At 61.8% G+C, this 26,266-nt stretch overlaps 1 protein-coding gene across 6 annotated transcripts in view; it reads left to right on the top strand.

The window, feature by feature from the left end:
* CAPN15 (calpain 15) overlaps positions 1-26,266 on the top strand; it is an 87,634-nt gene that overhangs the window by 49,440 nt on the left and 11,928 nt on the right. For all 6 annotated transcript variants that reach the window (XM_068147257.1, XM_068147255.1, XM_068147253.1 and 3 more), the window contains 4 exons: positions 13,351-14,845; positions 19,788-19,996; positions 20,195-20,378; positions 24,774-24,997. In XM_068147257.1, the coding sequence (XP_068003358.1) occupies positions 13,351-14,845; positions 19,788-19,996; positions 20,195-20,378; positions 24,774-24,997 (2,112 nt within the window). The remainder of the gene's footprint in view (positions 1-13,350; positions 14,846-19,787; positions 19,997-20,194; positions 20,379-24,773; positions 24,998-26,266) is intronic.

Here is a 26,266-nt window from a genome sequence, read left to right as displayed (position 1 = left end):
CTGGTGGAGAGCAGCTGAACAGGAGCCTGCAGTGTGCCCAGATGGCCAAGAAGGCCAAGGGCATCCTGGCCTGCATGAGGAAGAGTGTGGCCAGCAGGAGCAGGGAAGTCCTTGTGCCCTGTGCTCAGCACTGCTCAGGCCACCCCTTGAGTCCTGTGTCCAGCTCTGGGCTCCTCAGGTCAAGAAGGACATTGAGAGACTTGAAGGTGTCCAGAGAAGGGCAACAGAGCTGGGGAGGGGTCTGGGGCACAGCCCTGTGAGGAGAGGCTGAGGGAGCTGGGGTTGCTTAGCCTGGAGAAGAGGAGGCTCAGGGGAGACCTTCTTGCTCTCTGCAACTCCCTGAAGGGAGGTTGGAGCCAGGTGGGGGTTGGGCTCTGCTCCCAGGCAGCCAGCAGCAGAACAGGAGGACACAGTCTCAAGCTGTGCCAGGGGAGGTTCAGGCTGGAGGTGAGGAGAAAGTTCTTCCCAGAGAGAGTTGTTGGCCATTGGTATGTGCTGCCCAGGGAGGTGGTGGAGTCCCCATCCCTGGAGGTGTTCCAGAGGGGATTGGATGTGGCACTTGGTGCCATGGTCTAGCCATGAGGTCTGTGGTGCCAGCTTGGACTCCATGATCTTTGAGGTCTCTTCCAACCTTGGTGATTCTCTGATACTGTGAATGAGATTTAGTTGCTTCCCTGCCTTCTGCTTTGCTGAGTCTCCTCTGCCACCACTGCTTGATTCAACAGATCAAATCCCCTGGGAGCCAACACCAGTGGCAGCCTCTGGCTGCTGCACCAAGGTGGTTGTCCTGCCCCAGGGAGTGGTGAGGAGCACTGAGACCGTGCTGGGGCTGGGAGGAGGTAAACCTGCAGGCAGAAGAGGGCTCCTGCCCAGAGGAGAGTTTGGCAGGGATGCTGTGGCTGCCTCCTTCCTGGAGGTGTTCAGGACCAGGCTGGATGAGGCCCTGAGCAAGCTGTGCTGGTGGGAGGGGTCCCTGCCCATGGCAGGGGGCTGGAGCTGGGTGAGCTTGAAGGTCTCTTCCAACCCAACCCATTCTGGGATTCCCTGGCAGAGGCCCAGGCTGGGCCCTCCTGCTTTCCCCTTCCTGCCTGCAAGCTGTGTGCCTGGCAGAGTGTCCTGGCTTGACTCTGAGGAGGGAGAGCAGATATAAATACCTGCTACAGCTCTGGAGCACTTGGGAATGAATATTTCAGGGTCTAGGAAGCTCTATTTCATCAGCTGCTTCACCAGAAGGAGCAATTGGTGTAGTGGTTGCTGTTGTGGTTCCCTTCAACCAGACTGAGGGAGTGGAGGCAGTGGAGTGGCTCAGAGCAAGGAGCCAGGAGGTGGAGGTTGCATGCAGGGGGTGCTGCCCTCTGGGGAGCTGAGGTTCATTTCCTCCTCTGACCTGGGTGTGATGATTAGATCCCGGTGCTGCTGGCTGGAGAGGAGCCAGGGGGTGCCCAGGTGGGCAAGCAGGGCACCAGCAGCCTGGCCTGGAGCGGCAGGAGCAGGGCAGGGGTTGTCCTCCTGTGCTCAAACCCTGGCTTCAGTTTGGAGCTCCTCACTCCAAGAGGATCCTGAGTTCTCCTGGATCCCTCCCCCCTTGCTCTTGTGGAAGTGGGGTGCTGCTTTCTCTTAGAGACAGAGGGGTCCAGCAAGGGCCCCTGGGTGCTGGGCACATCTGTGCCACTGGGCCTGCCTGGCATGGCCTGCCCTGGTTGCTGCAGGGGAGCCTGGGTGAGTGTCAGGGAGGCTTTCTTTGCTGCCTCTGCCCTTGCTCAGCAGCTCTGTGCCGGGGCAAAGGGGGAGAAGAGGCCAGAGGGACTCACCCCTTGTGGTGCAGAGCATCTGCCTGAGGCTGGGTGAGGGCTGCTGCTCCTGAAGCCAGCTTCATTTTCTTGTCTGGCTGTGGAGGGGTGCAAGAGGCAAGGTCTGGGAAGGCTCCTGTGAGCTGCCCTGCCTGGAGGGTGCCAGCAGCGAGCTGGGGAGGCTGGAGTGGCCTCGGGCTGGGACCCAGAGGCTCTTTTTCTCCCCGGATGCTCCTCCAGAAGTGAGTGAAAAACGGGAAGCCCCAGCTGCTGGTGCTTCCCTGCCAGGAGAGCTGCTGCAACCTTCCCTGGTCCAGCCTCCCAGCCTTGCCTGGCTCTGCAAGAGTGAGTCAGCTCAGGCAGCAGCAGCTCCTCGCCTGGCCTTCGCCAGCTGTGGGCCCCCCAGCCCCAGCCCCTGCCTCCGGAGCCGAGCCCTGCGGCGCCTGACCTGCCCCAGCCCTCCTGGCCGGGGCTCGGCAGCTGCCTTCTGCTCCGCGGGCCCTGGAGATGTGGTAGGTGCAGGGGGGTGAGGGCTGAGCGGGTCAGGGCGCTCTGTGCCGCTGGAAGAAGGAGTTAAAGAGGGAAGAGCTGGCCGGGGAGGAGCGGAGGGGAGGGGAGGGGAGGGGATTCGCAGGCAGCTGGGGCAGGGATTTTTCGGTGCGGTTCTCTTTTGTTCTTTCCCCCAAGCCGTGCTGGGTTTGCTGGGCTTTGGCAGGCAGGGCTTTGGCAGGCAGGGCTTTGCTACAGCCTGCCCCGAGAGCTGAGGGTTTGTGCGTTGCTGAGCAGCACAACTGAGCTTTCTGTCTGTCCTGCGGGGGAGAAGCTGGAGCAGGAAGTTTGAAGCTGTGGCTGCTCTGGAGCACTCTGCTGTAGGGGAGCAGCCTCCTGCTGTCGCTGGCTGCCGTTGACACCAGCTCCTGCGGCCCTGGGGGCTCTGCAGTGGTGTGCTGGGAGCTCGGCTGCAGGGCCCAGGCCACCTCAAGCTGCTGCTGGCCAGGGCTGGTTGCCATCTCTTGCCCTGGGGCTCGGCTGCACGCCCCGGAGCCTTGGCACACCACCAGCTCCCTGCCGGCAGGAAGGATGCAAGCTGCAGCTTTGGGGGCACTTCCCTGCTCCTGCACCCTGCCCTGTTCCTTCCTGTCCTGCTCTGCTGAGCCTCCAGAAAAAGCCTTTGGTGCCAGGGGTGGTGGAGGCAGACCCCAGGCCATGTAGGAGCCAGGACCCTGTAGCAAGAGGACACAGAAGCTCAGCAGAGGCTCCTGAAGGCATTGCTCAGCAGAGGCTCCTCTCAGGGACTGAGATGTGACTGTCCCATGGGGGGGGGTTGGAAGGTGACCAGCTGGTGCCTTCCTAATCTCCTCCTTGTCTTGTCCTGACAGTTCTGCCCTGCTTCAGTCAGGAGGGTTCCTGAGGGAGCTCAGAGGTTCAGAGGGAGTTGGGGCTGTGCAGCCTGCAGAAGAGAAGGCTCCAGGCAGACCTCAGAGCAGCCTCCCAGTACCTGAAGGGCTCCAGGAGAGCTGGGGAGGGACTTGGGCCAAGGGCTGGGAGTGCCAGGCCCAGGGCCAATGGCTTTGAGCTGGGAGAGAGGAGACTGAGAGTGGAGAGGAGGAAGAAATTCTTAGCAGTGAGGCTGGGGAGACTCTGGCCCAGGCTGCCCAGGGAGGCTGTGGCTGCCTCCTGCCTGGAGGTGTTCAGGACCAGGCTGGATGAGGCCTTGAACAGCCTGTGTTGGTGGGAGGTGTCCCTGCCCATAGCAGGGGTTGGAGCTGGATGATCTTGAAGCTCCCTTCCAACTCAAACCACTCCAGGGTTCTGTGATCCTGCCTGTGAAGCTGCCTGGGGATCCTGGCCATCCTCTCTCCCCAGAGGTTGTCCCTTCAGTGGTGGGCTGGCCTTGGCACTCTGCAAAGCAGTGAGGCTCCCTGGGCCCTGATCAGTGTGCTGACAGCTGCTGACTTGGCTGAGAACCCTCCCCAGTCTTTGTTAAATGTTATAATGATGCTCTCATGCTTGCCAAGGCAGGTGCAGTGCTGCCAGCATGGTGGTGTCCCCTGCCAGCTGCCCTGCACCCTGCCCTGCTGGAGCTGTGCTGGCAAGCAAGGCTGCATGGGACCTGTCCTGTCCATGCTGCTGGAGCTCTGGGGTCATTCAGCTCCTGAACTTTCACAGCACCCCAGCAGGGTGAGGGTGGAAGGCAGCTCTGGAGCTCCCCCAGGCCAAGCCCTGCGCCAGCAGGGCACCCCCAGCACCCTGCCCAGCAGCACAGTGCCCAGGGGGGGTTGGAAGCTCTCCACACCAGCAGACTCCACAACCTCTCTGGGCAGCCTGCTCCAGGCCTCCAGCAGCCTCACCCCAAACAACTTTCTCCTCCTGCTCAGCTCCAACCTCCTGCCTGACACTTTCTGCCCCTTGCTGTCCCTTCTGCTGGCCCTGGGCAGCACTCAGCAGAGCCTGGCCCCAGCCTCTTGCCCCCCACAGCTCCTTTAGCTCTTGCTGAGCATTGCTCAGCTGCCCTCTGGGGCTGCTCTTCTGCAGGCTCTCAGCCCCAGGGCTCTCAGCCTTTGCTGCTCCCAGAGCTGCTCCAGGCCCCTCAGCAGCTCTGCAGCCTGCCCTGGGCTCTCTCCAGCAGTTCTCTGTCCCTCTGGAACTGGGGAGCCCAGAACTGGACCCAGGACTCCCTGGAGCAGAGTAGAGTGGGAGGAGAACCTCCCTTGCCCTGCTGGCCACACTCTTCTCAGTGCCCTTGTCCTGTCCCTGGGCACCACTGACACATCTGTGCTGCCAGCCCCTCTTGCTGCTGGGGGGTTCCATCCTTGTGCTCCCTCTTGGGTCCCCTTGCAGGGGAAGCCCTTCTGGGGTGCATGGCTTGGCCAACTCACTGCCTTCTGAGAGGAGCTCCCCTGTGCACAGGCCCCTGGGGAGGTGGCAGATGAGTGTCTGAGTTGGGTTGTCTGGGGCTGAGGAGCATGTGTGTGTTTGCAGAGGGCAGCAGGGCCTCCTGAGGGGTGGTGGAGACAGCTCCAGCTCCTCAGGCAGCCTTGGTGCCTGCAGGGAAAGGAGCCAGCCAGGCTGTGCTGGGGAAAGCACAGAGCTTGGGCAGGCTGTGGTTGGGGTTCTGCTCCTGCCTGCTCACTTTGGAGAGCTGGCTCAAGGTGTGGCCCAGAGGCTCCTGCTGCTGGTAGGGTGCTGCTGGGGGTTGTACCATGGGGGATGGACCAAGAGGCAGCCTTCAGCACTGCCCCCCCCAGCCTTGTGCCCTCTGTGATCTTTGGACCCTTATATTGAGCTTGATGAGAGCACACCTGGAGTATTGTGCCCAGTTCAAGGGGGACAGGGACCTGCTGGAGGCAGGGGAAGCTATGAGGATGATCAGGCTGCATCAGAAGTGTGGCCAGCAGGTCAAGTGAGGTGATCCTCCCCCTCTACTCAGCCCTGGTGAGACCCCACCTGGAGTACTGCCTCCAGTTCTGGAGCCCCTAGCACAAGAGGGATCTGGAGGTGCTGGAAGGTGTCCAGAGCAGGGCCAGGAGGATGAGCAGAGGGCTGGAGCACCTCTCCTGTGAGGACAGACTGAAGGAGTTGGGGCTGTTCAGTCTGGAGAAGAGAAGGCTCCCAGGTGACCTCATTGTGGCCTTCCAGGATCTGAAGGGGGCTCCAGGAAGGCTGGGGAGGGACTGCTCAGGATCTCAGGCAGTGATAGGACTGGGGGGAATGGAATGAAGCTGGAGGTGGGGAGATTCAGGCTGGAGGTGAGGAGGAAGTTCTTCCCCATGAGAGTGGTGAAGCCCTGGGATGGGTTGTCCAGGGAGGTGGTTGGGGCCCTGTTCCTGGAGGTGTTTAAGGCCAGGCTGGATGAGGCTCTGGCCAGGCTGATCTAGTGTGGGGTGTCCCTGCCCATGGCAGGGGGGTTGGAACTGGATGATCCTTGTGGTCCCTTCCAACCTTGACTGATACTATGATACTATGATGAAGGCACTGGAACAGCTGTGTGCTGAGAAAGGGTTGAGAGCCCTGGGGCTGTTTAGTGTGGAGAGAAGACTGAGTGCTGAGGGCTTGGGTGTCAAGGAGCAGGGGCCAGGCTCTTTGCACTGGTGTCCTGGGATGGGACAAGAAGCAAGGGACACAAACTGGAACCCAGGAGGTTCCACCTCAACAGGAGGAGGAAGTTGTTTAGTGTGAGGGTGCTGGAGGCCTGGAGCAGGCTGCCCAGAGATGTTGTGGTCTCCTCTGCAGACATTCAAGCCCCTGCTGGATGTGTTCCTGTGTGACCTGCCCTGGGTGACCCTGCTCTGGCAGGGGGGTTGGACTGGATGACCTTAAAGGTCCCTTTCCAACCCCTACCCTTCTGTGATGCTATGAAAGTTCTTCCCAGAGAGAGTTGTTGGCCACTGGGATGTGCTGCCCAGGGAGGTGGTGGAGTCCCCATCCCTGGAGGTGTTCAAGGGGGGATTGGATGTGGCACTTGGTGCCATGGGTTAGTCATGAGGTCTGTGGTGACAGCTTGGACTTGGTGATCTTTGAGGTCTCTCCCAACCTTAGTGATACAGTGAGGCTGTGATTCTAGTGCTCCACACAAGGGCTTGAGCTCTGTCAGTCCTCAGGAGGAGCCTGGTGGGAGCAGGCTGCAGCCTGCTGAGCCAGCACTGCTCAAGGGTGGGCAACCAGTGCCTTGTGGAGGACAGCAGAAGATGCTTGTCCCATGTCCTGCCCCATCTCTGTGTATCTCCCACTGGCTTGCAGGCAAACAGCCTTGCTGCTGGGACAGCCACCCTGAGCAGGCAGGAGCAGAACCCCAACCACAGCCTGCCCAAGCTCTGTGCTTTCCCCAGCACAGCCTGGCTGGCTCCTTTCCCTGCAGGCACCAAGGCTGCCTGAGGAGCTGGAGCTGTCTCCACCACCCCTCAGGAGGCCCTGCTGCCCTCTGCAAACACACACATGCTCCTCAGCCCCAGACAACCCAACTCAGACACTCATCTGCCACCTCCCCAGGGGCCTGTGCACAGGGGAGCTCCTCTCAGAAGGCAGTGAGTTGGCCAAGCCATGCACCCCACAAGGGCTTCCCCTGCAAGGGGACCCAAGAGGGAGCACAAGGATGGAACCCCCCAGCATCAAGAGGGGCTGGCAGCACAGATGTGTCAGTGGTGCCCAGGGACAGGACAAGGGCACTGAGAAGAGTGTGGCCAGCAGGGCAAGGGAGGTTCTCCTCCCACTCTACTCTGCTCCAGGGAGCCACCCTGAGCAGCCACCCTGACAGCTCACCCTGAACAGCTCACCCTGAGCAGCTCACCCTGAGCAGCCACCCTGAGCAGCTCACCCTGAGCAGCTCACCCTGAACAGCTCACCCTGAGCAGCCACCCTGAGCAGCTCACCCTGAGCAGCTCACCCTGAGCAGCCCACCCTGAGCAGCTCACCCTGAGCAGCCCACCCTGAGCAGCTCACCCTGAACAGCCACCCTGAGCAGCTCACCCTGAGCAGCTCACCCTGAACAGCTCACCCTGAACAGCTCACCCTGAGCAGCTCACCCTGAGCAGCCCACCCTGAGCAGCTCACCCTGAGCAGTCACCCTGAGCAGCCACCCTGAGCAGTCACCCTGAGCAGCCACCCTGAGCAGCCACTCTGAGCAGCCACTCTGAGCAGCTCACCCTGAGCAGTCACCCTGAGCAGCCACCCTGAGCAGTCACCCTGAGCAGCCACCCTGAGCAGCCACTCTGAGCAGCTCACCCTGAGCAGTCACCCTGAGCAGCCACCCTGAGCAGCTCACCCTGAGCAGCTCACCCTGAGCAGCCACTCTGAGCAGCTCACCCTGAGCAGTCACCCTGAGCAGCCACCCTGAGCAGCTCACCCTGAGCAGCTCACCCTGAACAGCTCACCCTGAGCAGCCACTCTGAGCAGCTCACCCTGAGCAGCTCACCCTGAGCAGCCACCCTGAGCAGCTCACCCTGAGCAGCCACCCTGAGCAGCCACCCCGAGCAGCTCACCCTGAGCAGCCACCCTGAGCAGTCACCCTGAGCAGCCACCCTGAGCAGCTCACCCTGAGCAGCTCACCCTGAGCAGTCACCCTGAGCAGCCACCCTGAGCAGCTCACCCTGAGCAGCTCACCCTGAGCAGCCACTCTGAGCAGCTCACCCTGAGCAGCTCACCCTGAGCAGCCACCCTGAGCAGCCACTCTGAGCAGCCACTCTGAGCAGCTCACCCTGAGCAGCCACCCTGAGCAGCTCACCCTGAGCAGCTCACCCTGAGCAGTCACCCTGAGCAGCCACCCTGAGCAGCTCACCCTGAGCAGCTCACCCTGAGCAGCCACTCTGAGCAGCTCACCCTGAGCAGCTCACCCTGAGCAGCCACCCTGAGCAGCCACTCTGAGCAGCTCACCCTGAGCAGCTCACCCTGAGCAGCCACTCTGAGCAGCTCACCCTGAGCAGCCACTCTGAGCAGCTCACCCTGAGCAGCTCACCCTGAGCAGCCACCCTGAGCAGCCACTCTGAGCAGCCACTCTGAGCAGCTCACCCTGAGCAGTCACCCTGAGCAGCCACTCTGAGCAGCTCACCCTGAGCAGTCACCCTGAGCAGCCACCCTGAGCAGTCACCCTGAGCAGCCACCCTGAGCAGCCACTCTGAGCAGCTCACCCTGAGCAGTCACCCTGAGCAGCTCACCCTGAGCAGCTCACCCTGAGCAGCTCACCCTGAGCAGCCACTCTGAGCAGCTCACCCTGAGCAGCTCACCCTGAGCAGCCACCCTGAGCAGCCACTCTGAGCAGCTCACCCTGAGCAGCTCACCTTGAGCAGCTCACCCTGAGCACAAGCAGGCAGCAAGGCTGCTGCCAGAGCTTGCCGTGCTGGTGGCCCTGCCACTGCAAAGGACCTTTGAGGGAAGGGCTGCTGGCCTCTCTGGGAGGCTTGCTGCTTTTCCTGGGAGAGATCCCAGCAGTGGCCAGGATGGTGTCCCAGGAAGGGGCAGTGTTGGGATGGAGCCTGGGGAGAGGAGGGGAGCAGGAGGGGGACAGTGTGACCAGGGAGTGTCGCAGCTCCTGAGGGCTGGTGTTGGAGCTTGGAGGAGGGCACTGCAGTGTCCTGGCTTCCACCTCCCTGCTTGCTGCCTGGAGCTTTGATCTCCTACCTGACCAAGTCCCTCTGGGGACCTTCCAGCCCTCTGGAGCAATTTCATCTCTATGGTCTAGCAGTTAATCCTTACCCTGCAGCAATGGTGCTGCCCTCCCTGAGCCCACAGCTTGCTGCTGATGCCACCCCAAGCAGGTCTGCTGCTGCCCCTCATCCTGCTGTCCCCTTGAGTGGTACCTCAGCTTTTGAGGCTCTCCTGGTTCTCCCTTCTTTCCCCAGGCACAGGAAGGGGCAGGGAGGATGCCTTCTTTCCATGGTGCTGTGGTTGCATGGCTGGGCAGTGACCTGGCTGTGAGAGTGAATTGTGCAGCAGGAAGGCTGGAGGCTGCTGAGCTGCATCTGGGGAGGATTGGGATGTGAGGAACACGTTCTGCAGCAGGAGGCTGCTGGAACACTGCAGCAGGTTGCCCAGGGAGGTGGTTGGGGTCCTGTCCCTGGAGATATTCCAGGTGAGGCTGGACAGGGCTCTGGGCAGCCTGATCTGGTGGAGGATGTCCCTGCTGTCCCTGCAGGGGGTTGGACTGGGTGAGCTTTGGAGCTCCCTTCCAGCCCAGAGCACTCTGTGAGTCTGTGATGCTTAGGAGGCAGTGGAGGGAGGGCAGCAGCATGGAACACTGCAGGAGCCTGGCCACAGCTGGTGCAGGATGCTGACAGCCTCTGCTTTGCCTTTTGCTGATGCCTGTGGTTTGATCAGCCTCATCCAGGGAGAGAAATGGATGCCACAGGCTCAGGCTGCCCTTCCTGGCCCTGTTTGCTTCCCTGGGCACACAGCTCCTGCCCTTGCTTGGCTGAAGGGTAGGCTCCCTCCCTGGCGCTGCCACGGGGGGAGAGGCCACAGCAGCTCCCAGCTGGAGGGCTTGATGCAGAAAAATCAATGTTGGTATTTCTCTTGGAGTCTTTCAGTAGCTGCAGTAAATACAAAGCTGGCCAGGCTGGGCTGGGGGAGGCCTGGCAGGTGCAGCAGAATGGAGCTGCAAGCTTCTCCCTTGCAAGGCAATGGATTCCCTGGGCTTTATTCAGAGAAAGGCTTGGTTTAGGGAGGGAGTTGGAGGTTGGATCTGATCTCTCAGTGAGGAGGAGCTGCTCCTCCAGCTTCTCCTGGCTGGACAGGTGCTTGGATTGCTGCTGCTGCTGCCCCAGGAGCCTGTCTCAGGTCCCCAGCCAAACCAGGAGTCACTTTCCCCCTCCCCAGGGTGGTTCCTGCTGCATCTTCAGTCCCCTCCAGCCCCTGCTGCTGCAGTGCAGCCTCGAGAAGCTTGTGGTGCAGGTGCTGCTGCTGGGGATGCTGGAGACCAGCCAGGACCTGGTTCCCTCTGCAGCCTGCACCAGCATCCCCTGCCCTCCCTGGCACCAAAGGCTTTCTTTCCCTCCTTTGCTGCAGCTGGTGGTGTGGTTGGACCTGGCTGTTGAGCTGAAGCAGCCAGCGGTGAGCCTGCTGGGGTGCTGCTCCCGTGGCTGGAGCTGCTCTTTCCTCCAGACAAGCTGGGACTTGGTGTTCCCCAAAAGAGCTGAGGGCATGGGGGGGGCTTAGAGGCTCCCCCTGCAGAGCTGGCCCTGCCCAGAGTCTTGTGCAGGCAGCGCAGGTTGGAAGGGGGTGGGAGGGGAGCGGCTGAGCTGGAGAGAGGCAGAGCCGGCCTGCAGCTGGGGGTCAGGGCTGGGGCTGCCTTATCTGGGAGCAGGAGCGCAGGGGGGGCAGGGCTCTGGGCTCATGCTGCACATTACCTGCAGGAGATCTGTTGTGCCCTTGGGGAGGGAGGAGGAAGCAGAAAGCTCTGTTTCAGCCCCACCTTTGCTGGAGACTCCAGGAAATGAGCCCGAGCAGGGGACAAAGGGCGGCGTGCAGGGCCAGCATTCCTCCTTCTTGCCACCGGCAAGCGCGGCAGCGCTTCCTGAGAGCACCTGGAGGGCTGCTCCCTGCTAGCCCAGAGGCTGCCATGAGCTGTGGAGCTGCTGCTGTGCTGCTGCCAACTGACCTTGCCTAGAAAGAGCTGGTGTGGCCTTCTGCCCTGCAAGGGGGGTGGCTCTGGTGTGCCTTGGACCTCTTCCCCAGCAGGGTCCCGGGCTGAGGGCTGGTGCTGACAGCAGGGCTCAGCGGCCTCTTTGCTCCCCAGGTGAGTGGGGCAGGAGCTGGGGCATGGTGCCCCCCAGAGCCTGCTGATCTGAAATGCCTCTGCCAGAGGCTGGGGAGAGTCAGGAGCTGCTGCTGAGCTGCCCTGGCTCTGGCTGGCCGTGAGCTGTGGAGCTGCTGCTGGCAGGATGGGCAGGCCCCGGAGCCCATAGCCAGGTGGAAGCACCAGCAGAGAGGTGGTGGAGTCTCCTCTGGAGACATTCCAGACCTGCCTGGAGGTGTTCCTGTGTGACCTGCCCTGGGTGATCCTGCCTCAGCAGGGGGGTTGGACTGGCTGATCTCCAGAGGTCCCTTCCAACCTCTGTGGTTCTGTGAGATGCAGGCTGCTTTGCTTTGCTTGGTGCTGCCTGGTCTGGGGTGGCACAGATCTCCCAGTGTGGGCAGCATGGTGGTGAGCCAGGAGAGGACAGAGACAGGGACACCAAAGGAGGAGAGAATTGACCCTGACACCAGCAAAGAGGCAGAGCAGGGTATCACCTCCTCCAGAGAGTGACCAACAAGTTGCAGCTGTACAGAAGTGCTGAGGTGGAGCACAGAGGCTGGGGGCTTGCTCACCAAGGTGCAGCTCTGCCTTCAGAGAGGGGTCAGCAGGGTTGTGGGGCTGCCTCTTGTGCCCTTCCTGCAGTGCTTTGGGGGGAAGCCATCGCCATGCACTTGGAGAAATAGGTTGTCAGTGTTAGAAGCTGTGCCTGGAGGGCAGTGACTGGACTAAGGGTTGTCCCTTTCCTGCAAGGAAGGTCCTGGCTGTGCCAGCCCAGGAAGTGTGTGGTACCCTGGAGTGTGGCCAGCAGGCCTGGGGAGGTTCTTCTCCCCCTCTGCTCTGCCCTGCTCAGACCACAACTGAAATCCTGTGTCCAGTTCTGGGCTCCCCAGCTCAAGAGAGACAGAGACCTGCTGGGGAGAGTCCAAGGGAGAGCCAGGAGGATGATTTGGGGACTTGAGCATCTCCCCTGTGAGGAGAGACTGAGAGCCCTGGGGCTGTTTAGCCTGGAGAGGAGAAGGCTGAGAGGGATCTGATCAATGTCTATCAATAGCTGAGGGCTGGAGGGGGCCAAGCTCTTTTGGGTGGTGTGCAGTGGTAAGTCAAGTACCAAGCTGGAACATAGAAGGTTTCAGCTTAACATGAAGAGAAACTTCTTTGGTGTGAGGCTGACAGAGCCCTGGAGCAGGCTGCCCAGGGGGGTTGTGGAGTCTCCTTCCCTGGACACATTCAACCCCCCCTGGATGCATTCCTGTGCAGACTGCCCTGGGTGCTGCTGCTCTGGCAGGGGGCTTGGACTGGATCACAGCTCACAGGACGTCAGGGGTTGGAAGGGACCTTCAGAGATGATCAAGCCCAAGCCCCCTGCCAGAGCAGGAGCAGAGAACCCAGCACAGGTCACACAGAACACATCCAGACAGGGCTGGGAAGGCTCCAGAGCAGGAGACTCCACAACCTCTCTGGGCAGCCTGCTCCAGGCCTCTGGGAGCCTCACAGTGCAGAAGTTCCTCCTCATGTTGAGTTACAGTATCTCACAGTATCACCCAGGATCACTCGAGGATCATTGAGTCCAACCTATCAACACAGACCCCATGACTAGACCATGGCACCAAGTGCCACATCCAATCCCCTCTTGAACACCTCCAGGGTCGATGACTCAACCACCTCCCTGGGCAGCACATTCCAATGACGAATGACTCGCTCGGTGAAGAACTTCCTCCTCACCTCGAGTCTAAACCTCCCCTGGCACAGCTTGAGACTGTGTCCTCTTGTTCTGGTGCTGGGTGCCTGGGAGAAGAGGCCAACCCCTTCCTGGCTACAACCTCCCTTCAGGTAGTTGTAGAGGGCAATGAGGTCACCCCTGAGCCTCCTCTTCTCCAGGCTAAGCAACCCCAGCTCACTCAGCCTCTCCTCACAGGGCTGTGCTCAAGGCCTCTCCCCAGCCATGTTGCCCTCTGGACACCTTCAAGTGTTTCGATGTCCTTCTTAAACTGAGGGGCCCAGAACTGGACACAGTACTCAAGGTGCAGCCTAACCAAAGCAGAGTACAGGGGCACTATGACCTCCCTGCTCCTGCTGGCCACACTCTTCCTAATGCAGGCCAGGATGCCCTTGGCCCTCCTGGCCACCTGGGCACACTGTTGGCTCATATTCAGGTGGCTGTCGATCAGCACACCCAGGTCCCTCTCTGTTTGGGAGCTCTCCAGCCACTCCGACCCCAGCCTGTAGCTCTGCAGTTGATGATCTCTGGAGCTCCCTTCCAACCTCTGACGTCCTGAGCGGTGCCCTCCCGTCCCGGGTGGCCTCATCCTGACGCTGCCTTCTGCTCTCTTGCAGCCACTCTCACTCTCCCGGCTCCATGGCTGCCGTCCGCGAGTGGTCCTGCGCCCGCTGCACCTTCCTGAACCCCGCGGGCCAGCGGCAGTGCTCCATCTGCGAGGCCCCGCGCCAGAAGCCCGACCTCAACCACATCCTGCGGCTCAGCGTGGAGGAGCAGAAGTGGTCCTGCGCCCGCTGCACCTTCCGCAACTACCTGGGCAAGGAGAGCTGCGAGGTGTGCGGCTTCGCCCCGGAGCCGGGCCCCGGCGCCGCGCCCCTGCCCGTCCTCAACGGCGTCCTGCCCAAGCCCGCCGCGCCGCCGGAGCCCAAGGCCGCCGCCAAGGAGGAGGCCGCCAAGGCGGAGAGCGGCGGCGAGGAGGCGGAGGGGAAGAGCCCGGAGGAAGCGGAGCCGGAGAGCGGCTGGGCCTGCCAGCGCTGCACGCTGCACAACACCCCCGTGGCCAACTCCTGCTCGGCCTGCGGCGGCCCCCGCAAGCTCTCCCTGCCCAAGATCCCCCCAGAGGCGCTGGTCGTCCCTGAAGTCATCACCCCCGCCGGCTTCCACATGGCCCCCTCCGCCCCGCAGCCTTCCGGCTCCGCGGAGGCCTCCGAGGGCGACGCCGCCGCCGCCGCCGCCCAGGGCCCGGCGGCCATGGAACAGGAGCCCCAGAAGATGCCGCCCTTCAGCCCCTTCTCGCCGGGGCTCCAGAACAACCCCGTGCCCCGAAGCCGGCGGGAGGTGCCCCCGCAGCTGCAGGTGCCCTGCCCCGAGGCCGGCCAGCCCGCGGGGCAGGGCGCGCAGAAGGGCTCCCCGCAGGGCCAGGCCAGGCCCGCCCCGGCCGCCCGCTTCCAGGAGCTGCTGTCCAACAAGCGGCTGAGCGTGCTGGAGGAGGAGATGGAGGTCAGCCCTTCCCACTGGAAGTGCAGCTCCTGCTCCCTGCTCAACTCCTCCGGGGCCAGCAAGTGCGAGGCCTGCGGCGCGCAGAAGGGCAGCGACACCATCAACCTGACCGGGGACTCGGTGCGCTTCACCCCCTGCAGCCCTTCCAGCCCCGACTTCACCACCTGGTCCTGCTCCAAGTGCACCCTGAAGAACCCCACGCTGGCCCAGAAGTGCAAGGCCTGCGGCTCCTCCAAGCTGCACGGCTTCCAGGAGCACGGGGCGCAGCCCGAGGCCGCCCCGCGCGGCGCCGACTGCGGGGGCTGCGAGCGCGGCGGCTGCCCCTGCGGCGCCAGGGCCCCCTCGGCGCGCAAGGTGGCCAGGCTCTTCCCCTGCCAGCTGCCCGGCGGGCAGGAGCGGCCCGGCCAGTGGGCCTGCCCCGCCTGCACCCTGCTGAACGAGCTGAAGGCCAAGCACTGCGCCGCCTGCCACACCCCGCAGCAGTACGTGGCGCAGCGCCGCGGGCTCAAGCCGCTGAAGCGGCGCGAGAGCATGCACGTGGAGAAGCGGCGCCAGACCGACGAGGGCGAGGCCAAGGCCCTCTGGGAGAACATCGTCACCTTCTGCCGTGAGGTGAGGCACGGCCCCCGCCCGACGGCCCCCGCCCGACGGCCCCCGCCCGCGGCCCCCCGCCCGATGGGCCCCGCCCGACGGCCCCCGCCCGCCCCACCTGCCGGGACAGGGAGGATCTCCTTCCACCCTGCCCTGCTGCGCTGAGGTCACCTCAGGCATGCTGTGTCCAGGGACTGGGTGGCCTGTGGAGGTCCCTTCCAACCCAGCATGGTTCTGTAGGGCAAGGGAGGTTGTCCTCCCACCCTGCCCTGCCATGCTGAGGTCACCTCTGGAGTGCTGTGTTCAGTGACTGGGTGCCCTGTGGAGGTCCCTTCCAACCCAGCATGGTTCATATAGGGCAAGGGAGGCTGTCCTCCCACCCTGCCCTGCCATGCTGAGGTCACCTCAGGAGTGCTGTGTCCAAGTGACTGGGTGCCCTGTGGAGGTCCCTTCCGACTGAGCATGGTTCTATAGGGCAAGGGAGGTTGTCCTCCCACCCTGCCCTGCCACAGTGAGGTCACCTCTGGGGTGCTGTGTCCAGGGACTGGGTGCCCTGTGGAGGTCCCTTCCAACCCACACCATTCTATGGTTCTGTAGGGCAAAGAAGGTTCTCCTCCCACCAGAACATTCTGTGGTTCTGTAGGGCAAGGGAGATTCTCCTCCCACCCTGCCCTGCCATGCTGAGGTCACCTCAGGAGTGTTGTGTCCAGGGACTGGGTGCCCTGTGGAGGTCCCTTCCAACCCACACCATTCTATAGTTCTGTAGGGCAAAGGAGGCTCTCTTCCCACCCTGCCCTGCCACAGTGAGGTCACCTCAGGCGTGCTGGGTCCAGGGACTGGGTGCCCTGTGGAGGTCCCTTCCAACCCAGCATGGTTCATATAGGGCAAGGGAGATTCTCCTCCCACCCTGCCCTGCCAATGTGAGGTCAGCTCTGGGGTGCTGTGTCCAGTGACTGGGTGCCCTGTGGAGGTCCCTTCCAACCCAGCATGGTTCATATAGGGCAAGGGAGATTCTTCTCCCACCCTGCCCTGCCAATGTGAGGTCAGCTCTGCAGTGTTGTGTCCAGGGACTGAGTGCCCTGTGGAGGTCCCTTCCAACCCAGTATGGTTCTGTAGGGCCAGGGAAGCTCTCTTCCCACCCCGCCCTGCCCTGCTGAGGTCACCTCAGGAGTGCTGTGTCCAAGTGACTGGGTGCCCTGTGGAGGTCCCTTCCAACCCAGCATGGTTCATATAGGGCAAGGGAGATTCTCCTCCCACCCTGCCCTGCCAATGTGAGGTCAGCTCTGGGGTGCTGTGTCCAGTGACTGGGTGCCCCGTGGAGGTCCCTTCCAACCCACACCATTCTATGGTTCTGTAGGGCAAAGAAGGTTCTCCTCCCACCAGACCATTCTGTGGTTCTGTAGGGCAAGGGAGATTCTCCCACCCTGCCCTGCCATGCTGAGGTCACCTCTAGAGTGCTGTGTCCAGGGACTGGGTGCCCTGTGGAGCTCCCTTCCAACCTAGTACGGTTCTGTAGGGCCAGGGAGGCTCTCTTCCCACCCTGCCCTGCCACAGTGAGGTCACCTCAGGAGTGCTGTGTCCAAGTGACTGGGTGCCCTGTGGAGGTCCCTTCCGACTGAGCATGGTTCATATAGGGCAAGGGAGGCTCTCCTCCCACCCTGCCCTGCCACAGTGAGGTCACCTCTGGGGTGCTGTGTCCAGGGACTGGGTGCCCTGTGGAGCTCCCTTCCAACCCACACCATTCTATGGTTCTGTAGGGCAAAGAAGGTTCTCCTCCCACCAGACCATTCTGTGGTTCTGCAGGGCAAGGGAGATTCTCCTCCCACCCTGCCCTGCCACGCTGAGGTCACCTCTGGGGTGCTGTGTCCAGGGACTGGGTGCCCTGTGGAGGTCCCTTCCCACCCACAGCATTCTGGTTCTGTAGGGCACTTTGTGTCCACCCTAACAGATGTGAGGTTCTCTGTAGCAGAGGGCCCCTGGTTCTGCTTCTGGCCCTCTTGCAAGTGAGTGAGTAGCCTCTTCTGAAGGCAGGGAGCATTTGCTGCATCCAGTGGGATCAAGCCTGAACGATGAGTTTTGGTCAGGGCCTGGCAGAGGCTGCCCAGGGAGGTGGTGGAGTCCCCATGCCTGGAGGTGTTGCAGGACCCTGTGGCCATGGCACTTGGGGCCAGGGTTTGGTGGCCATGGTGGGGCTGGGTTGCATGATCCTGGAGGACTTTTCCAGCCCAAACAATTCCATGATTCTATGAATTCTGAGAGGTGGCCAGGCTGAGTTGGCAGCTCTGTATGGCCAGGAAGGGGACTCTGCCTTGCCCCATCCTGCACTGTGCTGGGCTGGAGCCTTGGCTAAGCACCTTCAGCTCCCTAAGCCAGGCTGCTGGATCAGTGGGGGCTGTCTCCTGAAAATTCCACCAGAACAAAACCTCTTCTGGGTCCTGAGCCTGCTTGTGGCCAGGCAGGGGCTCTGCAGGGCTGGGAGCAGGACTGGTGAGTATGTGAGGCTGGGCCCTGTGGAGGCACAGCAGAGGCCATGCTCCTCAGCTGCACGGAGCAGAGGCTCCCCTGGAGATCTGCAGCAGGCCCTGGGACCTGCCCTTTGGGCCCACCCTGCTGTTTGAACAGTGACAGCAGCTAGGTGACAAAGAGCCTGCTGCAGCTGGGGTGCAGCTGGAAGTGCTGATTGAGGCAGCAGGTGGGAAACATCCAGGTAGGACTGCAGCAGAAGGGGAGGACACCTGCAAGCTGGGTGTGCTGAGCAGCTGCCTTGCCACTGAGCCATGGAAGGGTTTGGGTTGGAAGGGACCTTCAAGATCACTCAGCTCCAAGCCCCTGCCATGGGCAGGGACACCTCCCACCAGCCCAGGCTGCTCAGGGCCTCATCCAGCCTGGCCTTCAGCACCTCCAGGCAGGAGGCAGCCACAGCCTCCCTGGGCAGCCTGGGCCAGAGTCTCCCCAGCCTCCCTGCAAAGGATTTCTTCCTCCTCTCCAACCTCAGCCTCTCCTCTCCCAGCTCAAACCCATTGTCCCTCATCCTGATTTACACCAGGGCTGCCTTCTGCTGCAGGAATCTCATTTGGTGTAATGAACAGTGACAAAGAGATCCTGGTTCTTACTGCACCCCTTGTGAAACCACCTGGAGAAGTCACCCTCCTCTCCGTGGGGAAGTTCCTGGAGCCATCCTGCCTCTGTGCCTGATGCCTGCAGGATTATCTGCCCTTGGAGTGGTACAAGTGGTGAGGTGGGAAGAGCCCTTGGAGCTCATCCAGCCCAACCTCTCACCCAGAGCTCACAACCCAGCACTGCTGCTGAGCCCCTGCCACCAAACCACCTCCAGGAGGCTTTAAACACCTCCAGGGGTGAGGTCTCCACCACCTTCCTGGGCAGCCTGGGACAGTGCCTGAGAAACCTTGCTGGGAAGAAATAGTTCCTCCTGCCCAACCTGAACCTGCCCTGGCACAGCTTGAGCCCTTCTGCCCAGCAGCTGTGGCAGGAGGGCTGGGGCACAGAACACTCCCAGTCTGCCTTTTTGTGCCAGGCTGAATCCAGCTGTGAAAACTGCCCCTCACCTCCTCCCTGGCTGTGCCTCCACAGTGGCTCAGCACTTTCAAGCCCAGTGTGAGCAGGGACAGCTCAGCCTGCACCACAGGGGTCAGGTTAGCAGCGTTTGCTTGCCAGGTGGCTCCTCACAACCTGCTGCTGCCATGCTGTGCCACTTAGAAGCAGTCAAGGTCCCCCATGGTCCAGCTTTTAGCACCAGCAGAAAGTGTGAGACATTCCCTGCCCAGGGAGGCTCCTGTGAGACAGAAAAGGGCAGAATTGAGTCACAGTCCTGAGCTGGGGGTGAGCTGGCTCATGGCAGGGCTGAATGCTGGACCTGGTGCACAAAATCCCCCAGTGCTGGGGGGTTGGAAGGGAGCTCTGGAGCTCCCCCAGCCCAAGCCCTGCTCCAGCAGAGCACCCCCAGCGCCCTGCCCAGCAGCACAGTGCCCAGGGTGGGGTTGGAAGCTCTCCACACCAGCAGACTCCACAACCTCTCTGGGCAGCCTGCTCCAGGCCTCCAGCAGCCTCACCCCAAACAACTTTCTCCTCCTGCTCAGCTCCAACCTCCTGCCTGACACTTTCTGTCCTTTGACCCTGGGCACCACTGAAAATGCATCTGGGCCATTGCCAGCAAGCAGCTGGTCCCAGACCTGCTCCCTGACACGTCAGAAGGGGCTCAGTGGGGCAGGCAGGAGGGCTGGGGGCCACAGGCGGGGGGCAGGGGGAGGCTCTCCTGGGCAGCCGGGAGCCGCAGCCTGAGGCTCTGCTCGCCTTTTGCAGTGTGCCCAGGCAGCCAGGAGGGCCAATGGCATCCTGGCCTGCATCAGGAAGAGTGTGGCCAGCAGGAGCAGGGAGGTCATTCTGCCCCTGTACACTGCACTGGTTAGGCCACACCTCGAGTCCTGTGTCCAGTTCTGGGCCCCTCAGTTTAGGAAGGAGGTTGACTTGCTGGAATGAGTCCAGAGAAGGGCAACAAAGTTGGTGAGGGGTTTGGAGCACAGCCCTGTGAGGAGAGGCTGAGGGAGCTGGGGTTGCTCAGCCTGGAGAAGAGGAGGCTCAGGGGTGACCTTCTTGCTCTCTACAACTACCAGAAGGGAGGTTGTAGCCAGGTGGGGGTTGGTCTCTTCTCCCAGGCAGCCAGCACCAGAACAAGAGGACACAGTCTCAGGCTGCACCAGGGGAGGTTCAGGTTGGATGTTAAGAAGAAGTTCTACACAGAGAGAGTGATTGCCCATGGGAATGGGCTGCCTGGGGAGGTGGTGGAGTCCCCATCCCTGGAGGTGTTCAGGAGGAGACTTGCTGGGGTGCTTGGTGCCATGGGTTAGCTGTTTGGGTGGGTTGGATTGGTTGATGGGTTGGACTCGATGATCTTGAAGGTCTCTTCCAGCCTGGTTTGGTTTGGTTTATTCTTTTGCTCTCCCAGAACAAGGTCAATTTCGTGGATGACAGCTTCCCCCCCGGGCCCAAGTCGGTGGGGTTCCCTGAGGGGGACAGCGTGCAGCAGAGGGTGAAGCAGTGGCTGCGGCCCCAGGAGATCAACTGCAGCATCTTCAAGGAGCGGGCGGTCAAGTGGTCGGTGTTCCGCACGCCCCGGCCCTCCGACATCCTGCAGGGCCTGCTGGGCAACTGCTGGTAAGGAAGGGGAGCCGGTCTGGCACCCCCCTGTCCCTCCTCCTTCCCCCCTCCTCCATCCAACCCTCAGCCCTGCTCAGCCCTCTTCGCCCCGTCCCCTGCCTCCCCCTTCCCCGGCAGCCGCGGGGCCGGGCAGCTGCCCGCTGCCTTCCCCTGCCCTGCCCAGGCTGTGGCACGTCCCACCTGTGCCCCCCGCAGGTTCCTGAGCGCCCTGGCCGTGCTGGCCGAGCGGCCGGAGCTGGTGGAGCGGGTGATGATCACCCGCAGCCTGTGTCCCGAGGGCGCCTACCAGGTGCGGCTCTGCAAGGACGGCACCTGGACCACGGTGCTGGTGGACGACATGCTGCCCTGCGACGAGTGCGGCTACCTCCTCTTCTCACAGGTCAGCAGCCACGGCGGCGCGGCCGGGGGCTGGGGGCTGGCCCCTGCCTCCCCTCGGGAAGGGTGGGGGGAGGTGCTGCTGGGGCAGTGTGAGGCTCCCGTGCTGGGCTGTCCCGGGCGTGGTGGTGGTGGTGAGACACTGGGACAGGCTGCCCCGGGGAGGTGGCAGAGGCCACGTCCCTAGAGACGTCCCAGGGCAGGCTTGATGTGGCCCTGGGTAGCCTGAACTAGTTGGAGGTGTCCCTGCTGACTGCAGGGGGGGCAGGCAAGGTGACCTTGGAGGGTCCCCCCCAGCCTGATGCAGGCAGTGCGTGCAGCTCAAGACCTGCTGTTTGCTGTGCCCTCAGGACAGCTGAGCTCTCTGAGGCCACAGTGGAGAAGCAAAGAATCCCAGACTGGGTTGGAAGACGCCTTCCAAGCTCATCCAGTCCAACCCCCTGCAGCCAGCAGGGACAGCTGCAGCCAGAGCAGGCTGCTCACAGCTCCAACCAACCTGCCCTGCACTGCTGCCAGCTCTACCTCTCTAGGCAGCCTGGGACAGGCTCTCCTCACCCTCACAGTGAAAAAGTTCTTGATATCTCAGCTAAATCTACCCTCTTTCTGTTTAAAACCATGACTACAAACCTATTTAGGCCCTCTTGGCATCTGGATTCCATAGCCAAATCCATTTTTCCTGTGGGGGAAGCCAGCCTCATCCTGCACAGCTAAAGGCAAATATTTTGACCTGTGTATTTTGTGCTGCCAGGGGCTGAGGCCAAGCTGCTTCTCCCCTCTGCAGGGAGCTTTGGCAGCTTGGCTCTGCCAGGCAGGGACAGTGGAGGGGGAGGAGATGGCACAACAAATGAGGCTGTTTCGAGCCACTGCCCACCCAGTTGCTCTGAGCACGCTCAGGTGGCATCTGCTAGGCTGAAGGAAGCTTTGGGATGGTGCTGAGCATCCTGCCCTGCCCTGCCTGCCAGGCCTGGGGGCACCTGCTGGGATCATGTCCATGAAGGAGACTGAGAATGTCTTCATTGCAACTCAGGCAGCAGAATCTGCCAAAGTCCCACAGGCAGGAGGGGACAGGGACCCAGGGCTGTTGGGTTGGACTTTGTTCTGCAAATCCCAGAATGCCACCCAGCCCAAGCCCTGCTCCAGCAGGGCACCCCCAGCACCCTGCCCAGCAGCACAGTGCCCAGGGGGGGTTGGAAGCTCTCCACACCAGCAGACTCCACAACCTCTCTGGGCAGCCTGCTCCAGGCCTCCAGCAGCCTCACCCCAAACAACTTTCTCCTCCTGCTCAGCTCCAACCTCCTGCCTGACACTTTCTGCCCCTTGCCCCTTGTGCTGGTCCTGGGCAGCACTCAGCAGAGCCTGGCCCCAGCCTCTTGCCCCCCACAGCTCCTTTAGCTCTTGCTGAGCATTGCTCAGCTGCCCTCTGGGGCTGCTCTTCTGCAGGCTCTCAGCCCCAGGGCTCTCAGCCTTTGCTGCTGCCAGAGCTGCTCCAGGCCCCTCAGCAGCTCTGCAGCCTCCCCTGGGCTCTCTCCAGCAGTTCCCTGTCTCTCCTGAGCTGGGGAGCCCAGAGCTGGATCCAGGACTCCCCAGAGCAGAGCAAATTGGGAAGAGAACCTCCCTTGCTCTGCTGGCCACACTCTTCCTCATGCCCCCCAGGACACCTTTGGCCTTCTTGACCCCCAGGGCACATTTCTGGCTCCTGGGGAACCTGTCCCCAGCACTCCCAGCTCCTTCTCCATGGAGCTGCTTCCCAGCAGGTCTCTCCTCAGCTGCCCTGCTGCAGGAGGTTGTTCCTCCCCAGGGGCAGGACCCTACACCTGCCCTGCTTGAACCTCATGAGGTTCCTTTTCCAGTCCTCTCCTCTACATCAGGCTCAACCCCAGACCCCCGTGGGCACTGAGGAGGACAAAATGATTGCTGGCAGTGCTGGAGGCTGCTCCTGTGAGGGAGAAGTTTTGGAGTGGGGAAGAAGGGAGGAATCTGTGCCTGCATTTTGCCTCCAAGCAGGCAGAGAAGCCCCAGCTGCCTCTTTTCAGCATCAGACTTACCTGACTTGGAGTATTTATTTTCCCTCCACTTTCCCTGCTGTGGTCATTTCCTCTCCACCTTTGGGTTTGAGTTTGATGAGATTGAGAGGTTTGCTTTCAAAGCTTGGAGGTTTTGCACAAGGTCTGGCCTTGCTCTGCCTCTTTTTGTTTTTCCTTCCCCCAGGGGCTTCTGAATCCTGGCAGGAGCTCTCTGCTGAGGTTGTAGCTGTGTGAGGGCTACAGGAGGAAAAGCAGCTTTAAAACTGAAGGCAGATCAGGTTCTGTCCAGCAGCAGAGGCTCTAGATGAGGGAGGGACTCACCCAGCAGTGTAAAGCTGTAAGCTTTACCCAGCAGAAGGAAATCTCCACTGCTCTGCCTTCCTCTGCCAGCTCTCCACTGCCACCTGTGAGTCACACAGCCACAGTGTCCCAGTGCCCTTCCCCTGCTGCCATCCAGGCACTGAGTACAGAGCTCCCTTTGCTGGGGATGCAGAGAACAGCAAACATCTCCTTCCCTTCTGTCCTCGTTCTCCTCCCTGGCTTCTCCCCACCCCAGCCTCGGTGTGCCCAGGGTGAAAGGCAGGGCACAGCTGGTGCCAGCACCCTGTGCCACAGATGCACAGAATGCACCAGGTTGGAAGGGAGCCTCCAAGGTCATCTTGTCCAACCCCCCTGCAGGCAGCAGGGACAGCTCCAGCCAGAGCAGGCTGCCCAGGGACACAGCCAGGCTGAGCTTCAATGGCTCCAGGGATGGAGCCTGCACCACCTCCCTGGGCAGTCTGGGCCAGAGTCTCCCCAGCCTCACTGCCAAGAATTTCTTCCTCCTCTCCATTCTCAGTCTCCTCTCTCCCAGCTCAAAGCCATTGTCCCTGGGCCTGGCACTCCCAGCCCTTGGCCCAAGTCCCTGCCCAGCTCTCCTGCAGCCCTTCAGGTACTGGGAGGCTGCTCTGAGGTCTGCCTGGAGCCTTCTCTTCTCCAGGCTGCACAGCCCCAGCTCTCCCAGCCTGGCCCCACAGGGGAGGTTCTGCAGTCTCTAAGCATCTTTGTAGCCTCCTCTGTCCCCTCTCCAGCAGCTCCAGGTCCTTCCTGTGCTGGGGGCACCATATCTGGCCCCAGCCCTGCAGGGGAGGTCTCCCCAGAGCAGAGCAGAGGGCAGGATCCTCTCTCTCCAGCTCTGGCCACCCTGCTTTGGATGCAGCCCAGGCTGCCCTTGGCCTCCTGTGCTGCCAGTGCCCATTGCTGGCTCCTGCCCAGCTCCTCCCCCACCAGCACCCCCAAGCCCTTCCCTGCAGGGCTGCTCTCAACCTCATCCCCCCCAGCCTGGATTGATATCAAGGGTTGACCTGACCCAGGGGCAGGACCTTGCCCTTGGCCTTGTTGAACCTCAACAAGGCAAAATGCAGCTGAGGTAAGGACCTGCAGCAGAGGCCTGGACGTGGTGCTGAAGGTTGTGCCCTGAGCTGGGGCTGAAGGAGGCTTTGCAGACCTCTGGGTGCATTTGTGCAGCTTCTACATTCCTTTCTGAGTCCAGAACCAGCCTGGCAATGCCCAGAGCAGCAGCCTGGCACCAGAGCAGCAGCCTGGCACCAGAGCAAAGGCACTCCAGGCAGAGCTTCCCCCTCTGCAAAACTCCTGGGATGTGATTACATCTTGCTGCTGTCCCTGGGCTGTGGGAGAGGATTTTGCCCCTCTGGCAGAGGGCTTCTGGAGGTGTCCTTGAAATGGTGTCCCTGTTCCATGGGTGAAATGCAGTCAGCCCCATGGTTGTGTTGGCTCTAGGCAGCCTCCTTTGCCAGAGGTCTCTTGGGTTTGGGTTACCTGGAAGGCCACAAGGAGGTCTCCTTGTGAGACCTCTCCTTTTGAGAGCCTTCTCCTCTCCAGCCTGCACAACCCCAACTCTCTCAGGCTGTGCTCACAGCAGAGCAGCTCCAGCCCTCTGCTCCTCCTCCTGGCCCTGCTCTGGACACCTTCCAGCACCTCCAGAGCCTTCCTGGCACAGAGGCTCCAGAACTGGCCCCAGAGCTCCAGCTGTGGGCTCAGCAGAGTGGAGCAGAGGGGCAGAATCCCCTCCCTGGCCCTGCTGGCCACACTTCTCTTGCTGCAGCCCAGGCTCTGCTTGGCTCTCTGGGCTGCAAGTGCTCACTGCTGGCTCCTGCTGAGCTTCTCCTCCCCCAGCACCCCCAAGTCCCTTCCTTCAGGGCTGCTCTCCAGCCAGCAGGGGCTCCAGAGCCAGACGCAGGGCTCCAGAGCCAGACGCAGAGCTCCGGCTGGGGTCTCACCGCAGCCGCCGCGCAGCCTCTCCTCCCAGAGCGGCCGAGGGTGCAGCACATGCCCTGCTGGGGCTGCTGGTGACCTGTGTCTCCCTTTTCCCGCAGGCCCAGAGGAAGCAGCTGTGGGTTGCCCTGATCGAGAAGGCTCTGGCCAAGCTGCACGGTTCGTACTTCGCCCTGCAGGCCGGGCGCGCCATCGAGGGCCTGGCGACGCTAACCGGCGCCCCCTGCGAGAGCCTGATGCTGCAGGTCAGCTCCACTAACCCTCGCGAGGAGCCCATTGACACTGACCTCATCTGGGCCAAAATGCTGAGTTCTAAGGAGGCTGGGTAAGACCAGGCAGGAGAGAGCACCGTGCCAGGAGCACGGATGCTCGGAGAGGGGGCGGGAGAGGGGGGCTGCTTGCATTCGATCACAGAGTCACAGCATGGGCTGGGTTGGAAGGGACCTTCAAGATCATCCAGGTCCTGAAACCTCCTCCAGTTCCTGAAACCTCCTCCAATTCCTTTAAACCTCACCCCATTCCTTCAAGGAGCCAGCTGGGAAGCTAGGGCTGTGCAGATCAGGGAGCTGGAAGCTGGCCTGCTTCTCATCACCTCCAGAGCTGTGGTGCTGGGCCTGGGGCAGGTTTGCCTCCCCCAGCCCCTGCCTGTGCAGGAGGCAAAGTGAATCTTCCTCTCCCAGCTTATGCCTGCCAGGACCCCAAGCTTCTGCAGTGGCTCAGCTAGGGAGGGAGGGGATGCAATGGCCTTGTTGCCTCAGGCTCTGTGTCCCAGGGCCACAAGCCCTGCTGGTGCTGAGGAGCTCGGTCTGTCACCAAGCCAGCCCCTGTGTCCCCAGTCTTTACCAGGCAAGCTTCCTTGCTGCAAGGTGGGAGAAGGGCCTTGGCTCACACTCTGCAGCTTGCACTGCTTGCTCCTCACTATGGACCATGGGGGTGGGATGGGAGCCTGGCACTAGAAGCTGTGCAGTCATAGAATAGGATGGTTTGGAAGGGACCTTCAGGATCATCCAGCTCCAAGCCCCTGCCATGGACAGGGACCCCTCCCACCAGCACAGGCTGCTCAGGGCCTCATCCAGCCTGGTCCTGAACACCTCCAGGCAGGAGGCAGCCACAGCCTCCCTGGGCAGCCTGTGCCAGAGGCTCCCCAGCCTCACTGGGAAGCATTTCTCCCTGCTCCCCAGTCTAATCCCCATCCCTGTTTGTAGGGGCTCAGAGGTGAGGAACCAGTGCTTTACCTAGGCTGGGCTCCACCACCCCTGCTGCTCACCTGGAGCATTGGTGGAGCTCCCCCTCAAAGCTCTCAGAAATGATTCCTCCTCCTTGTCCTTTTCCTGTGAAAGGAAGCTCCTGCTGACCTTCCCTGTGCATGCTGCCTGCTGCCTTGCAGGAGTTGGGAAGTGGCTGCATGGAGCCTGCTTGCTTTGCTCTGAGGGGTGTTTGACCCTGTGCCTCCCACCCAGACGCGGCATCTCTGCTGGCCATGACTGCCTTCAGCCTAGAGGAGGCAAAGCAAAAGCAAAGACCTCTCGCTCCTGCCTCAGGCAGGGGGGCACTTAGCTGGGCTGAAGGCAGGCTTGCTCCTGCCAGCCACACA

This window comes from Melanerpes formicivorus, unplaced genomic scaffold (genome assembly GCF_026170545.1).
Source record: "Melanerpes formicivorus ecotype bairdi unplaced genomic scaffold, bMelFor1.0.p_v2 SCAF_14, whole genome shotgun sequence".
NCBI classification, from domain to species: Eukaryota; Metazoa; Chordata; class Aves; order Piciformes; family Picidae; genus Melanerpes; species Melanerpes formicivorus.
This window is presented reverse-complemented; position numbering and strand designations above follow the sequence as displayed.